Below are 17,687 nucleotides of genomic sequence, written 5' to 3' on the forward strand. Positions count from 1 at the left end.
CGGGAACGCCTGACAAAAGCCAGCAAAAGCTAAGACTTCTTACCACGTCAGCCTCCCGGAATCTCTATCTGCGGAGTCCGGTGGAAGGAAGTGGTAAGAATTTTTTTCTCTTTCTAAATTTAGATTGGCAGGAGGAAATATTTGGGAAACTAGTTTCTTCTGCTTTTAGTGACTCTGGTAAATTTGGTAGAGTACTCTTGGTTTTGATCTTGATCCCTTTTCCTCCCAGAGTAGTCTCTGTCTTGTTCTGTGTCCTGAGATCACTTGGCTTTGTGACCAGCGAGAATCTTCTCCTTGGTCTCCACCCTACGGAAGGTGCATTTACTGGGGTGCCCCTTGGTGGCCAGTCAAGTAGACTGGGGTTCCGACCTGTCTCTTTGTCCGGCTGTGCCAAGCTCTCAGGGGAGTTTGTCATAAAGGGCCCAGTCCATAAGGGCTTTTGTCATCTTAACTTTCGTTGCTTGTTAGTGCTGGAAAAATCCCATTCCAGTATCGCCTGCCCGGTGTCACAGATTAGCGGGTCTGTGACTGGAGGCATCCCACACTATTGTGGGAGACCGGAGACACTGTTTTCACTACATCCTCCTTACCGCCTGTGCAACGAAGGTCTTTACTTTCCCTGAATATCTTCGGGAGTGAATTCTGTGGATCACGGGGGCTACATCATCTGTGCCCTCACCAGGGACGCCTCTCGCGTCCACAGTAAAGATTTATTCTAAGCGTGGAAAGTCACCTCCAGGTCTTTCCTTAAAAAGGCTTATTGGTTCGAGTCACTATTGGAATAAATATACAAATGAAGATCCTACTCGTCAATGGCCAGACAACGGATCCTTTGAATTGGGAAAACTTCTAAATTGGGGGGAAAAAAATGTTTTGAGAGCTCTCACATAATTATTTACTTGGTACCTAAGAAAAGGCCAGAAAAGGAAGGGAAAAATTTGACTAGCCTTAAGACTTGACTCAGGTTACAACTGAATTGAGAACATGTAAAAGTGTAAGTGTTGATAAGATTATAAAGGTTGGAATGTTTGAGCTAATTTTATATAAAGAGGTTACATCAACTTTGCCTGAGTATGTTTTAAAATGGTCTGACTGGGAATGCTTCCCTTGTCCAAAATTAGAAGACCAAGACCTATTGATAAAAATCTTAATGATAACTAAGTTTAAATGTATAAGAGGTGATGAAATTTACATGAAATTTTGTAGGAAAAAACTGATGTTATTTCTATTACAGAACTGGTTAACAAAAATAGTAATTTAAATGATGGCTAATTTTATCTGAAGTCTTATGAAGTCTTGTAGGCAATCTAAATAATTATTGGGAATAAGTAACTAAATAGTCGTGAAAAAGATGAATGTTGGGTGAACTTTAAACAATAATTATGTGTTATGGTGGTTACAGCTTTCAAACTCTTTTTGGTGACTTAAAACTTTAGAGTTTTGCTAAATTTTATGATAAAAATTCACTATCATCATTTTCAAATAAGATAAGATATTAGACATTGATTGCTAAATGTACATTTGTCTACTTTTAGCTTTTCATTACAGGAAAACCAAAAGGCCTTTTGGGTCTATTGGTAAACATGTTTTATTAAAAGACTGTACTATAAAGTAACATATTTCTAGAAATTATGAAGTGTTTATAAATTTTCCAAGCCACAAGATACTAATGTAAAAGAAAGTTTATAATTGTTTACTTAGCCTTTACTTACAAATTAAGGTTTCTAAGGGTTAAAATTTCTAATTCGTATATGTGATTGAAAATTAAGAAAAATTAAGAAAAATATGTCTGTGTACAAGGAAAGTAAGATGTATAAAGAAGGAACAAAGAATGGAAATATTTTGTTTGGTTGATTAAGAAAGATAAATTTGTCCTCAAATTTATTTGAGGGAAAAGAAAGACATGGGACAAATTCTAAATGTAAAAAGAAAGTTATAGGTTTGTGGAAGAGGAATTCTGGAAAAGGAGTTTTTGCATGGTCAAGTTGGCTAAGATTGAAATGAATTTAATTAAGTAAATGAGTTTTAATAGCAGAAGTAAGCTGGTGCAAAATTAAAATTTGGTCTTCTGTCTCTTAAAAGGATAATTTGCTTAAACTTGATAAAAAGGTTACAAAAGATTTTTCTTTACCTTTGAGTAAGTCTACCTAAAAGACAGAAAATCTATGTTTTGTTAAAATAATTTCCTGTGTTCAAAACACTGAGGTCTCTCTATTAAGGCTTTTTGGACTGTTAATGCTCTGTTTGCTTTAACTTTTTATATTTTTGACAAGCTCCCCAAAATTCATATCTTAAATAAAGTCTTTCTTTTACTTTGTTTCTTTGAGAATTTTCAAAGGGCCCTGAAACTTCTCAAAGAAATTTCCTCTCTCCCTATAAGAGGAAAGACACTAAACTTACCAGGCTTATTCAGTATGTTAAATTACATGGAAAGCATTGTCAGACAAGTGATGATAAGCCTGCTTAGGTGGTATTATGTGGGTAAATGTTATTGATATAGGTGTTTTAAAATTGTATAACATTACTGAAATTCTGATCTGTCCTGGTTATCAGTCATAATTCTGGTTATTATTATTTTAAAGTGTTGTATGTCACAAAATTAACCAAATTTCTTTGTCAATTGTCATTTTGAGGTCTTGTTGTTTACAGACTTATTTCTTTGCTCTAATGCTTTTACAAAATGTTTCAACTTCAGAAAAATTCATGGAAAGGACTCTGACATTTACACTGAAGTACAGGCTTCTGATAAACTTTCTGAACATAAAACTGAACTGGGTAAGAAATTACAGAAATCTGATGGAGAAACTGATAACTTCATGAAGCTGCTAACAAAAAGATTGGGATCAAGAATGGATTACACAGGACTCAATGAACTGATAAGGATAATTATAATTTTTATGATTTTTCATTTGAAGTATTGCTGAATTTTTAATGTTTTGTTTTTTCAGAGTTAAGGAAGACTTTTTCTCTTTTCTCCTGAGCTAGCTATGACTTATAGCAATTTGGTAAATGATACTTTTGTAAGTAAAATGGAAATATTTATCTTTTTCTCTCTACCTGATCCCTCGAATTTGGAAACTCTTAGTGAGTATTGTCGTTTTCATGGCAATATAGTTATTTGCATAAGTTCAATAAGAATCTGTTCTCCTTATAACAGGACACAATTGGAAACACTGGTTATATTACCAAGGCTGACTGGAACATCATATTTGCGATATAACCATACAGCTTTTGAGGAATGAAGATTGGACTTTATGGAATAAAGCCACGTGGAAATATTGGCCTGGTACCTTATGTTCCAAGCAACACTTACCAGGATAAGTAAAGAATGTCACTTATCTGGCAGGTACAAGGAACCTTGAAATATTTTGGGGGAACCTCAGAAGAGAGGAATTCACCCAAATCTGTAGGTATTACAGGCAAAGTCTGATGACAAAATCCTTGGCTTGGCTTTCCTGGCCTCGAGAGGCCTATGAAGTTCAATCTGAGATTCCTTATAAAAAGTTCCAGCAAAGCAGATTTAAAAGAGCCTATGTGATCAATTGCTATTCTTGCTGTACTTATGTAAATAATTGGGCCAACTCTATTGGAACTAGACTTATTTTGCAAACTAGTTTTAATTTGGCTATCTTAATAAAAATGAGGGTGATTTTAGAGAGAAAAATTATATTTCAGTAAAAACTATAGTATACATTTGCGGATATTAGATCCTAGTTTTGTTAATTGTCTTTTGAGGTTTTTGTTTTATAACTGTTGACTGGACTGGATCCTGATTTCTTCTAGTCTCCTGAAATATCTGGCTACAGATGTCCAAACTAACGTTTTTGATTTTTTCCATCATTTTCATTTGGAATCACTGAAAACTGAACCTGCCCTTTTTCCTGAAGCCTTACAAACTGAAGCTGATGGACTTGATATAAACTTAAGAGATTACCCGATGACATCATCAGAGACATTTTAAACTGCAAAAGATGCTTTGACGCTGACATCTAAAAATCTTCTTAACTGGCTGTCCTCTAACTCAGAAACTGCTTTACAACTTGCTCCAACCATTAACCTTGTTTTTCTTTTGTTTACATAGAAATGCTTCTATTAAATACTTGATTGCTTGCTTCCATAATATAGGCATAACCTTGAGAGCCCACCTGCATCACCACCTTCCAAAGGGAACTTAATTAAACTGATCTATTATCAGGACTAAGAAATGTGTTCAGTGAGATGAAACAATCTACCAACTCTGCTTCTGGACTATGAAACTTCTTTAAGTTTCAAAAGGACTGTGAAACTTTTAGTTTCAAAGGCGGGACTGTGGGAGATCAAGATTTGGCCACCCTGAAATACATCTCTTTACCTTGGTTGTTTTCTCTGAGGGACATTTGACCTCCCCCACTAACTGCCTAAAGAATTGGACATGGTGGCTCCTTCCTGGAACAGATCTTCTATCGTGATGGCTGTAAAGATAATGCAGGATAGAGGTTACAGATAGGAAAGGCACCAAGCCCCTTTTATCAAAAACTCTGTCTCTCCCTGACCACATTATCTATAGATGACCCTGAAAAGAATTGTCTTCCTGTTCTCTGAAGTCCCAGACCACTACCCACCCCCAACACACTCCTCGCCTTTAGCTGCAATACTTAAGCAAGCAGCTTAGACAGAGGGACGAGTTGCTCATTTCTGAGTTTCTCCCACGTATACATGTTATTAAACTTGGTATTATTTTCTCCTGCTAACCTGTCTTGTTAATTATTTGGCCAGCCATAAGAACCTTAAGGAAAAGGGCAGAGGGAGATTCTCCCTCTCTCCCAACAACTGCATAGAGCAGACGGTAGAAAGATTTTTAAGTTAAACCAAGTCAAGAAATACTTACCATTCTCTTTCTTCCACAGAAACTACTGTAGTAAAAACTGAGAATTTCCAAAAGTTCCTGGAACTAAGATACATAGAAAATGCCTAGACAAACAGGAAGTGTTTAAGAAATGTTAACTGACTTTCAAGTGACAAAGAAAATATTTACTACAGTCATCTCTGAAAAAATAGAAAGGAAATTAAGTTCAGTCTCTGTTCCCAATGACTTTTTAATATCATTGAGAAGATAACACACACTATACCCAGCAACTGAAGCCCAACCTAACTCAGCACACAACCTCCCTGGCTCTTCACAGGCTGCGGAGGCTTTGCTCACTGTGTGCCCCCAGCACGAAGCAAGCCCCCGGCATATGACAGATACTCAGCGAACGTCTGCTGTACTGAACTGCACTACAGACCAAGAGCTATGCTTATTCAGAGACAGGAAGGATCACTGCGAGCTGAGGTTAAGTTAGGCAAAGCAGACAGCAGGACTATGGCAGAATTTGATTCTGGCAATAATCTGCAGAAAGAAGCCTGAACCACAGAAGCCTTGGGATACTCTGAAAAGGAAAGATGACGTAGGAAAAATGTTTGTATAGTCCTAATTTATTAAAAAGTTTGACGTTTCTACACAACCAGCATTAAAACTCCTGCTGTACATACTAACTATTCATGGGAAATATGATATATAACATATAATAGATACTACTTAAAAACAAAACACCAACACAATATACTACAGCATTCCTTGACATCAGAAACAAGGGCTAATTCTCAGGAAGCTTTCTGTGTGTCATGCATGACAATTGCAGAAAGGCAGTAAATTGAGGCTTTCGATCTCCATATACTATAGTGGATACTGTCCTTGCTCAACTAGGTGTAAAAAAATGTGCTTACAAAAACTTTCTTTCAGGATCTCTTTATACTCCAGTAAAGCTATTTGCATATACTGTTAGCACTCAGCGGATACAGAAAATCTGAAACCTGCATTCAGCCCTAACAGCATCACATTCACACCACCTGATCATAATCATATCTTAAAAAAGAGAACCCAGCTTCATGACTAGGGTGCCACTCAGCAGACTCCATACAGCCTAACTTCATTCACACACATATTTTCCTTTCTTTTGCCTCACTTGTGCTTTGAAAAAATTCAAAGAATTTATGGAGATGGAATTTGCCAATATCACATCTCCAACAGCTGCTAGTTGTACTAAATCCATAGCTTCTTCAGTTTATTATGGGCCATCTCAGAAAGTGTGCTTAACACAAATCTGGTTTCTCTCAAAAGAAACAATCTAAGCCAAGCCTGTTGGACTACCTCAAGAGCAAGTTACACAGAGCTTAGGGGTCAGGGGTATGATAATTCTGTCTGGATGTAATACTACAATTACTTATGATCAAGCATCTCTAATAGCTATCCATTCAATCTCCCTCGCCTGAAGCTCTCAAGAACAAATGCCTATCAACAAGTCACGTGGGAACGAACAGCTGATTGAAGCACTGCATACTTCAGGGCAGGTGCTCCTTGTTTTCTGAACACACGTGCACATACATACACATCTGTTAATGATTATATCTGTCAAATAATTAAACAGAATTAAAACATAAACTAGGTCATTCTAAAACATGTCTCAGGAGTCCAAACAAACGAAAATGGAAAATTTAGAATTTTTTTCAAATATTTCCTGGAAATTTTGATTTTCAGATTTTACTAATTAAGCTTCAGCATACAAAACTGTCTTATCCCAAGAATACAAACTGCTACCATTCTAATTCTAAATGAAAGACTTCTCTCCAGGACATCAAAGGATCTGGAAACCTAACACTAATTACTACATAATCATTCAAAAGAGACATGTGGCATAACATTTGTAAAGTTGAATTGCACCTGTCACCAATTCAACAAAAGAATATTTTATATACAGAGCTTTGAACATTTGATAATTTGGTTACACTGATCCATAACAAGAACTCCACCGTCAAATGGAATAATACAAGTAACCAAAAACTGGACTACCACAAATGGTTGAAGATTTCCAAATTTAACATGCATGGGATATCATCCTGAGCAAGTTAATGAGTCTCCCCGTACTTCTGTTTCTTCATCCACAAAACGGACAAAATAATAGTAACAACCTCTTAGAGTTATCAATATCAAATTAATTAATACATATTAAATTCTTATAATAAAGCCTGGCAAAGAGAACTAATAAAGAATATTTATATCAGGAACCAAAATTTTTTAAATGAGAATGCTGAAAAATAATAACAATTGAAAAGAGTAATCATAAAAATAAAGACACAGCTGTCATGACCTGTGGAAGAATAAAATTTTCAAGTTATTACAGTATGTTTAGAGTATAAACAAAATAATGGAAAAAGAGCTGCCTACTAAAAAAGATAGTTACATCCCTCCAAAGTGGATTAATACATCCTGCCACTTTGACTCTTTGTCATTAGTCCTATTTTGCAAAATCTGATTTTTTCTCCTATGTCTGCAGGTAAATTCCAGCCCTTAATATCAAGGAAGCCACAAAAGGAGCCCCTCCAGGAGAGCAAAATAAGAAGTAAATGCTATGTGAAGTCCTTAGCATCTTCTAGTTTTATTAACAAACCGCCAAGTCGAAACTCATTCCCGAACTAAACATTCCCGAACTAAACTGCCAAATGTTTCTGCAATAAAAACTGCAAACTTTCATGTGAACAGAACTTTCCAACAATAGGGAGTTGTTCTAGTCTGTGAACAGGGCGGTGTCAGTGTGACCAACAAAGCCAGGAGCTGGACATTCCTGACACCCTTGTTCCCGGCTAGCCTCTGATCCTTTCCATCTCCCAACCACATACGTTTTTGGAACCCACTCGCAGGCAAAGTATACGAACAACATCTATACCCTGAAACTTATCCTTCACCACAGACCCTGTTTCCACAGCTTCTGTCTCAGACCCTCACTTTTTACCACCACCATTATGAACCACCCGCAGCAATGAGCACCAAACAGAGGAGTGCTTTGTTCTCTCAGTCCGTCCACCCCCACTCCCAGTCACTTCGTGTTTTCATTTGTATATTGTGGAAAACATCATGAGATGACAATGGCAACTAAGCCAAACAAAAAAATGACTTGAGAGCTGAGAAAAGACCTGGCTTGGTTACCTGCGGACGGCCACCAGGGGAGAAGTGTGGCGCAGGGCTTTAGGTAAACACGCGTTTGAGTCTTCTCTACTCTTACCAGGAATGCTGCCTTGGAGAAGAGACGACGTAGGTCTTAGTTTTCTCATCTGAAAACTGGTTAACAAAACCTCACGAGGTTGTCGTAAGGACTAAATGAGATAACGATTTCAAAGTGCCTAGTATATAATATACGCTCACTAAAGAGAAGCTATTTTAGCCCTTCTGTCCAACTGTCCTGAGACAAAGGAATCTAATGAGAATTATAGACAGTGGACAAGACAGACCGAAACTCTCAAGTTCATCAGCGTGTCCTGCTCAAAATGGCCCAGATGCTGTTTCAGGGTAAGGGTCTGCGGGGTCTAGGCCGGGCTGGAGACAGCTAAGGTTGCGCTATGTGCCTTTTCATTTCCACGAAAGGCAAGTCGGGTTTGGCCCATTCAGTTCCTTTGTTTACGGCAAGAGAAGATGAACAGCACAGCCCCAAGGGGCTGTGACCGCGCAGCCAGCCGGGCCTCGGAGCCGAGCCGGCCGGGACTTCGGCAGGGCGCCCCGCGGGGTCTTCTCGCCGGCCCCCGAGCCCCGCCCAGGCGGCCGCGGTCTTCGCGGGAGGCGGCGCCCACCGCCCGGAGCGAGCGAGCCGGGCCCCCAGGGCCCTCCGACCCGCGCCCACCCCGGGCCAGGCCCGGATCCGACCCTGTCCGCCGGGCCCCGAGCCCCGAGCCGGACCGGCTCCAGCTCCTTCGGCCCGCTCTGCTCCCATCGCCCCCAGACCCTGCTCTCCCAAGGGCGGACACATGCAGACTCACCCCTGCAAAGCAGCAGCAGGAAGAAGTCGGGCAGCCAGGCGCGGAGTCGAAGTCCCGGCCGCCGCCTCAGCGCCATGTCGAGGGGAGCTGAGGGGCCGCGGCGCGGCGCGGCTGGACTTCCCGGCGCGCATGCGCCCAGCCTGGCGGGACCCTGCCGGCCGCCCCTAGTTACCATAGCGACCACCTGGTCCCCCGCAGAGCCGTCACCATGGTGACAAAGCAAGCTGAAGTCTGGTTGCTATGGATGCAGGGATGCTCTGGACCTGGGCCCATAAGGTCTCCTTCAATGAATTTAGTGGGGGGAAGTGAAGAAGCATGTTCAAGAGTGGGGCGGGGTAAATTTCCGTAGCTATAAAATGAATCCATCACTACAGATCGGAGAAGGAACACTCAAAATTTGGGATATGAAGTGTTTCTTATTTTACAAGTGAGGATGCAGCCCAGTTATCTTGGAAGCATTATTGCCTGCACCTTTTTTGAGACCCCGATTCCAAATGCGATGGAATGTAAAACCGCTGAAATCTATTCAAAACATAAGCAAGATGTACATTATACAGCACATAAAAGAGATGTCTTCCTAAAATAAACAAAATGCATAGTTTCTGTTGTAGATCAAATGCATGATGGTATACCCAATAGTTCATCCGGCAGAAAAGCAGGCTAATTCTTTGCTCTGCTTTCTCAATATTGGGAAATAGTAAGGCTGGGAAAGAAAAATGGAGCAGAATCTTATGAGGACAAGCAGACAAGATGAAGAGAAGGATAAAATGTACTCGAAATTGGACCAAAGGATGCAGGAGGTTTTGAGTGTCATTTAATACTGTGCAAAATTCTTGAAATAGCTTGTATTGTATCTAATATAGAAAGTACACCCCTAATGCTCCAGGAAACAACAGAGTAAAAACAGAATTCTGAGTACAGTCATTAGTAAAACATGCCAGAGTTTCCAACAACTAATATTTTTTAATGTTTAACTTAGGACTTCATTTTTCATTCAGTTACCCTACATATTTTTAGTATATTTAGTTTTTACAAAGTAGAACAGTGTGTATAATTTATACTAAATTATGAATGCCAAGAAACATGAAATAGATTGAGGTTGTTGCCAAGGATACACCTCAACTGCCATCACTATATGATCGTCTCTATAAGTTTTTATAACTGCTCAAACCTTTGTGAGCAGTTATAAAAGTGTGAATTAATTACATTCCCAAAAATCTCATAAAGACAGAATAAAAATAACTCAATCATCTGCTATGATTCTATTGTCTTTCTTTTCCTAAACCTTCTTTATGTTCCAATTCACCATGTTCCAAATCACAAGTAAAAGTAGGTGAAAGTTATTTTACAGGAGTGGCCTCTCTCCCTTCATCAAACACAAAATAGAGAAATTAAAAACAGAAAAATTCTTTTTAGACTCACTGACGTTTTTCCCCTTTGCTCTCTTTTCTCTATTGTTCCCTTTAGCTCCTGGCTATATGGCCAGGCATATTTGCCTAACTGAAGGAACCATTTTGGTTACCTGAGAAATGTGAGATAGCGTCTGACTGTGGACAGAGTAGAGTTTTCACAAACTGGTGCCTCTTTTCTCCTACTGGATTGCCTACGGTTGCATTGTGAAATGGTTCTGTCTGTTAAATGGTCTTCTCTGCTAGGCAATCTTTTGAAACTCAGAACAAGATCACAAAGAAAGGCTCCGTGAATGTTCTATATGGAGCAGAGGTTCCTACGAGAGTGGATGCAGGTGCTTTATTGTAAAACATTGATTTTCCTCTACAGATGGAGTCTGCATGTCATGACTGGTGGCAGAGACACCATCCTGGAATGGAGCCTAACTAGTGATGCACGGACAGGATAGGACATATTTGGCTGTCAAGTGATCTGCTCCTCCTTATGATTTCGTTGTTCCCTGGAGAGCTCTGGCCCCTTTAGAAGCGAATCAGAGCTTTGGAAGCATTCAGTGAGTGCGGTTGTGGAGTCCGTGCTTCTATTACCACATTATCCAACTGAATATGCTTATTTCTAATGTGTGGCTTGCTAAGGAGAGATACATTTCTTAAAAGAACTCAGGGAACTACATATGCTTGCGCTAAACTTGAACAAAAGCATCTGCAATACTTTTCAATACCAACACAGAATGCAAATCAAGTAGCAAACAGTGGGGTTTTCCTGTGAGACTCCCCCGAACAGACTGGATAGGTCGTGGGAGCAGCAGTTACAGGAAGGCAGATGTGGGCACTGGGGGCTGATGGACAATGATTCAAATTCTTGGTTTTTGAAAGCTGCTTAACTTCTTTAAACCTTGGATCCCTTGTCTATTAAAGAGGGATAACAAAGCCCACCTCAGACGGTCACTGTGAAGAGCACGTGAGATAGGATCTGGAACATACTAGGTGCTCAATGAATGCTTGTTGCCCGTGCCCCTTCCCTTTTCTACTATTTTGGTTCAGATCAGGCAAAATGGTTACAATATTCCTGGAGAGTCTTCATAAAGAAAAGGACCTTTAGCCTGCACATAATCGGAGAGAATGAGAAGCAAAGAGGGAGTTTTACATCAATGTGTGTTTATTCTCTTGATGGGAGTAGATTCTTAAACAGTAACATGACTGTGGCTTCTGTTCCTTCCCTGTGCTGTTATACACCTGAACCACCACCTGAAGTTGCACTCAGCAAGAGAGAAGAGACCCCATGCCAAAGGGGAGTCTCTGACCCCAGAGTCATCCATTGCAGCATCCCACTCCAAGGTTTCTCCAAGACTCTGTCACTCCATTTCCCCTCCCTTCAAGTCCCACCTTCCTTGCGATATTTCCAACTCCATATTCTCACATTTTATCCCAACTATCATCCTCTGCTCTTTCTCTTCCAAGCATTTCTTTAATTTTACTTAAATAGGAGGACACATTCCTCCAATCTAAGGAAAAGTGGCAGACAAAACCTCCATCCCCTCTAACAAGACATGCTGCTTATGCTGTAGAACAAAGGAAAGTTCTTCTGCAGTGCCATTTATTTGCATGTTCTTCTCCTTTGTTGTGATTCAGTTGGAAAAGGTCATATTAATGCCCAAGTTTTGGCTTAAAGTGGTTTCCTGGAGAGAGATCTTTATAAGAAGCCATTTAGCAGGCCTTTCATGTTTCACCAAAAGGCGGCTGGGTGTTCGTGTGCTAGAAAGTGTGCGTGTGTGTGTGTGTGTGTGTGTGTGTGTGTGTGAAGTAAACATATCATCCATGCCATGGGTGAAAGAGTCACTCACCTCTGCCAGGGAAGGAGTGAGAGTGTCCTGGTTGTGTTACTATCAGCCAGGGTCTCCTCACTCACTAGTGCACATGAAAACACAACACAAACAACCAATAGTGAACGGACAATGACATGCCCACTATAAAGGCCTGACACAGGACTTGCTTCTCCAAGGCTGAGGGCCCTAAGAATTACGAATCTTGAGTTCCCCTGTCCGGGTGTCTGCCTCAATTCCTTCTCTGAGGAAGTAGGGAAGCAGGGCTTGGCTGAATGCCCCCTACAGGCACCAGCGGAAAGGGTCAGGGATAGCGTGTAAAGGACACTCCAACTCCGACACTCTGCAGACCGCCTGTGAGAAGGACACCTGTGGGGAAATAAAACAGACAGCTCTTTTTTTTCCTCCACTTGAGCTGATGGATATTTCCACTTGCCTCGGGACAAGGCGAGAAACTTTACCCACTCTGTGCTTCAGGGCCGGGAACACGATGAGCAGGAGCATTAAGGACGCGCGCGTGCTCTCTGATTTGTCTTGGAGCGGAGTGGCGGAGCGCCTGCTGCTCCGTGAGGCCGTGGGCGCGAAGGCTCGGGGGCAGACGCTGCGCTACCTGCGGCGCTGTGCTGCTCCGCTTGTGCGCCTCCAGGAAGCGCCAGCTGCTCTGTTTACAGATTGGAGATGTTTTTATCCCAAGCTTCCAATTAGAGGTAATTTTCTCTTCACACAAATTGTACCGTCCAGTGTTTACTTTCTGGCAGCTCCAGAGAGAGACAGGGTCTCCACCGTGACCCACCCCTCTGCTGCAGGGAAACTTGACCTCCCTCAGGTCCCTGCCAGGGGCAACTCCCTATTTCAGGGTTTGGGGAAGGAGAAAGTTCTTCCTGGGGCCTATGGGCCCAGGAGTGTGGCCTGGTAGCTTGTACTGCGTAGTCTTTTCCAAGAATGGAAGCATATTTTTTGTGGTTGCCATTGCAGGGATTCTGGACCTTTCCCAGGACTAGAAAGAGTGGGGATTTGATTCCATTTCCCAGATCTTTAACTTGATGAGGATTATGCCACAAGAAGCCTTTTTTCCCCACAGAGATTATTCAACACCCTGTCTCTTAAGCAAGTGGATAAGGGCTCTGGATAAAACTCTCAAGTTTCTCTTTAATCCCATGGAATTGTATTCTCACAAAATTTAGGATTGGGAAGAGTGGATGTGTTTAGTCTTCTCAGGTGATGTCAGATCCTTAAAGCACTCAAGAGCACAGCAGAAACTTACTACAGTTGGGATGGCCACTCTTCGCCCTACAAAACACAGAGGTCTTGAATCACCTGTCCCCTAAGGACACCTTCGTTTCTGCACCCTTTGTACCCTGAGGTCTAGCCTTATTCCATTCATTCTTTCCAGGCAATATTTTGTTTTCTGGCCAGGCATTGTGCCCTAGAATTGCACTGTCCAGTGCACCCCAGGCGTTGCACTGCTCCTGCACGGGACAGACCACAGAAGGGATAGGGAGCTCTGCTAAGCATGAAGATACTCCTCGCACACCCACAGGGATGGCTGCCCACTGCCACCAGCCTAGTGTAAGCTTCATCATTTTTTCATCTGGATTGTTAAAATGATCTCTAGGCACCTGCATATAACTTCCGTCTATAGATCTTTCTTTTCAAAATTATAGGTAGTACAGGGCCTAGAACAATAGTAGGTGCTTAGTAAATATCTGTGGAGTGAATGAATGTAAGAATGTAACGTGTCGTGCAGAACCAACATCAGCTCATGTTGTTCTGCTTAAAATTCTTAAGTGGCTCCTCATTACTTTCAGAATCTAGTTAAAATCTCTTATGTAACTGAAGAAGTCATGGCTGAAAAAAACAAGTCCTTTGGTCACGAGCATCACAACTTATCTCCTATTCCACCCTCATCTATACCCTTGACTCTAGTTGCAGTGACTTATTTGAACTTCTTAAAACTTGTCATGATCTCTCAAGTTACCTATGTGATCCCTTTTGCTTGTATTGCCCTCCCCTTCAGCCTAGTCGGTTTTCTAACTCCAGTGTGTCCTCCAGAAACAGCTTCAATCATCATGTCCTCATGGAAGAATTTCCTGATCCCACTGCTCCCTCCGAGAGGATTTAGGTGGCCCTCCTCTGTGCATGCATCTGTTTTACACTTTATCACCTTGCGTTGCAATGCTGTATTTTCTCTGTAGATCTTTCCAGACTTCTAGAGTTTAATATTGTTTCACCCTTCCTTCTTTTCTAACATATGCCTTTGAGACTATAATTCCTTTCTAAGTACTGCATTGGCTGCATCCCACAAGTTGTAACACATGTTGTCTTCATTGGCACTCAGTGCCAAGTATTTTTGAATTTCCTTTATTATTTCTACTTGACCATCATTTGGAAGCCTGCTTTATTAATTTCCCAAAATACGGGGGCTGGGGCTATGTTGCCATTATTGACTTCTAGTTTTATTGCATTGTGGTCTGAGAACAAGGTCTGTATGAAACCAATGCTTCATATTTGTTGAGACTGATTTCTAGCTTCGTAAGGGTTAATTATTTTAAATGCTTTATGCATGCTTAAAAAAATAAAGTTTATTCTCTAATGGTTGGGTATAGGATTCTAAATATATATCCATATCCACTGGGTTAAATTTATTTATTTTGCTTCTCAAAACTTCAATCTTTGTTTTGTTTTGTTTTTACTTTAACTATCAATTTCTGGAAAAGTTTTGTTAAATATCATACTGTGATTATGGATTTCTCATCATTTCATTATAATTCTGTCAAAATGCCTTTTATTTTTAACTGCATGGCATACAGGTGCAGGGGTCTTGTACCATTCTAGTGACATCATGAAGCACGCACGTGGCTTCTACCCTCTCATTGCCTCCACTTTTCTTCCTCTCTCTCTCTCCCTCTGGATCAAGGAGAAAAATGCTACCCTTGCATGCCTCAGAGCAGCTTCTCCCATTCTCAAGTTCCCTGGAGCCATAGCTGTTCTCCCAAATAGGCCTAGGAACATTTTCTTCCAAACAAACACAGTCCTCTCCACGAATGAAACCATGGCAAACACACCGTTCTCTATTGCATTACGTGATAGTCATGCTTTCCACATCTCACCCTCCAACTGGAGGACCAGGAGCTCAGTGCGGCCTTGTGTCATGCATCTGTATATCTCTACATTTGTTCTCCTAAGGGCCTACTACATTTTGGCTTGCTCAGTAAACATGTTAGAATGTTAAGAAAACACACTTACATAGGTGTCATAATGACATATGTTACAGAATCTCCTATAAAGATTTCTCAGAATAAAAGAATATCTTTGTGCTTAGAATGGTTGAGGAAGTCTTCTTCCTGAGATGTAGAAATAACTGTATAACCTTTGATAATCACCTTCCATCACTTAATTATCCATCCAGCAAACATTATATTGTGTTTGTGCCCAGTATTGAGCTAGGGACCTGAGATAATGAGGGCACAGTTTTTTTCTTCAAGGAGTCCACAATCCAGTGGGAGAGACAGGAGGAAAAATAATTCTGCCTTGGGGGTCAAGTAACTCACAGAATGAGCTAATGTGGCTATCCACTGCTCCACCGCATCACACAGGGAAATTCTGGATAAAATATTAACAGAAAAATTAAAATGCATATTGAGCTTGAAGTAAAGAAAGAAATCCCCTAGTGACAGAAACAAGGAAGAAATTTAAAGGCAAAACAGTAAGCTTGTGAACCAGAGCCATGGTAATGTGAAGAGGAGGAGGAGGGAGCCTAGAACCAGGGAGCAGGCGAACACCCATGTGGGTGAGTGGACAGGCCCTGGGACCCAGTTGAAGCCGGACTTTGGAACTGAAATCCCTGCTCCCTCAGGGGAAGATGCCTAAGAAAAATCTCCATCCATCAGTCTCTGCTCTAGGCTCTGGGTAAGAAAAACGTTTCCTGTAAGCAGCTCCAATTTCCAGGCCTGAGTCACGTTCAGGTGTGGGATGTGAACTTGTACTATCTCGCATGGTATGGAAGCCCCCAAACCCCCACTTAATGTAAACCCTGTGCTCACACTGGAGAAACCTCTGGGGCAACCAGTAGAAGCAAATGCACAGCTCTTCCTAGCACGTCTTGAAAACATAAAGGGCTCCCACAGAATAAAAAAGTTCCCGATGAAGACAAGCTGACAGTAAGTTTACAAGCCCCAGGAGGAAACAACTTGCCACAAGGCAGAGTCGGCGTACATAACAAGAGGAGAACCAGCACCCCCACGTCTTGAGATAATGAAACAATCCAAAAGAGACAATAAAATAAGTACAGACCAGAAAACAGAGAAATAAAGGACACTGAAAAAGAATAGGCAGATGAGAAAAAGAGCCACATAGAACTTCTAGGAATGGAACATGTGGAGGAAAAAAGAAAAACAACTTCAGTGGATGAATTAAAAGTCAACTGAAAGAAAATTAGTGAAACAAAAGATAGATCTTAGGAAATTACTCAGGATGAGACACAGAGAGGTAAAGATATGAAAATGTTAAAAGAGGTGCAATATAGAATAAGAGTTGTAGAGGAATAAAAGAAGAACAAGGAAAAGGCAACAATGGAAGAGGTAAGGGCTCAGAACTGATGAAAGACATGAATCCTTAATTTGAGGAAGCTATCCCAAACATGATATCCCAAGATAAAGCAAAATCTTGTTTTGTTTACCCCTAGCCACATGGGCCATTCCTGGGCATAAAGAGTGAAATGTTAGAACCAAAACTAAAAGGGAACCCTCAAAGTTAGCTACGTTGAAAACATAGGCTATTTGCAAGAGAACTATAGTACTAGCAGAGGCTGGAACAAAATGGAAAAATTGCTTCTAAGTGCTGAGGGAAAAAGTAGTCAGTCTGGGGTTCTCTACCCAGCTAAATCATAGCTCAAGAGGAAGGGCAACAATGTGACAGAGTCTATTACCTGTCTGTTTATTGAAAGAAATACTAAAGGATGCTTCAAAAGAAAATCGTCAAAAGAAAAGGAGAAAACTGTATCCAGAAGGAAGCAATGAGGTGAAAGAAGCAATGATGAGCAAAAAATTTGGTAAGCTGGTGGGCATATTTAAGTAAGCATTGACTCCAAAAACTGATAATTATAATAATAATAACCTATTCTGTGAGGTTTAAAAAACAAAACTAAAATACTATACAATAATAACATAAAAAACTCGGATTGGAAGAAATTTAGAGCATGAGAAGAATAATAAAGGTTTAAATTAAATTTAGACTTTTAAAATTAAAGCATAAAGTTTAAACATTTAGGGGTAATCTTTAAGAGGAAACAAATGAAATATACAACTTCCAAATCAGTAGAGTAGGTGAATGGGTGTCTTGCAAAGGGCTTTGAATTCTAGGTTGTTGTTTGTAATGCATTCCATAGGAGATGAGAATTATTGAAGGCTTTCTAACAGGGCAGTGACCAGATCAAAGCTAACTCCACTTTAACCGCCCCTGACCCACCTTGGGGAGAATTAATCACTTACTCTGGGTTCCAAAACATTTTGAAGGTATCTCTGAAAGAGCATCTATCATATTATTCTGTACGTACATATGTGTGTGGCATGCAAATGTCTTTCTTCTGGTCTGTGAATTTCTAAATTAAAGAAACATTTTAGGAATCTAAGTT

The 17,687-nt window shown here is 40.7% G+C and overlaps 1 protein-coding gene across 3 annotated transcripts in view; it reads right to left on the reverse strand.

Annotated features, from left to right (window-relative positions):
* Positions 1–8,928, reverse strand: part of JAM3 (junctional adhesion molecule 3) — a 75,541-nt gene extending 66,613 nt beyond the window's left edge. Inside the window, exons 1-2 of one of the 3 annotated variants that reach the window (XM_058544773.1) lie at positions 8,827–8,928; positions 8,003–8,086 (exon numbers count right to left, since the gene is read on the reverse strand). In XM_058544773.1, coding sequence (XP_058400756.1) covers positions 8,003–8,086; positions 8,827–8,902 — 160 coding nt within the window. In that variant the 5' untranslated portion in view covers positions 8,903–8,928. Of the gene's footprint in view, positions 1–4,351; positions 4,392–8,002; positions 8,087–8,826 lie in introns of those variants that run through there. The other 2 variants (XM_058544774.1, XM_058544775.1) reach the window with 2 other exon arrangements.
* Between the last annotated feature and the right edge of the window lie 8,759 nt (positions 8,929–17,687).

Source organism: Diceros bicornis, chromosome 7 (genome assembly GCF_020826845.1).
Source record: "Diceros bicornis minor isolate mBicDic1 chromosome 7, mDicBic1.mat.cur, whole genome shotgun sequence".
Taxonomy (NCBI): Eukaryota; Metazoa; Chordata; class Mammalia; order Perissodactyla; family Rhinocerotidae; genus Diceros; species Diceros bicornis.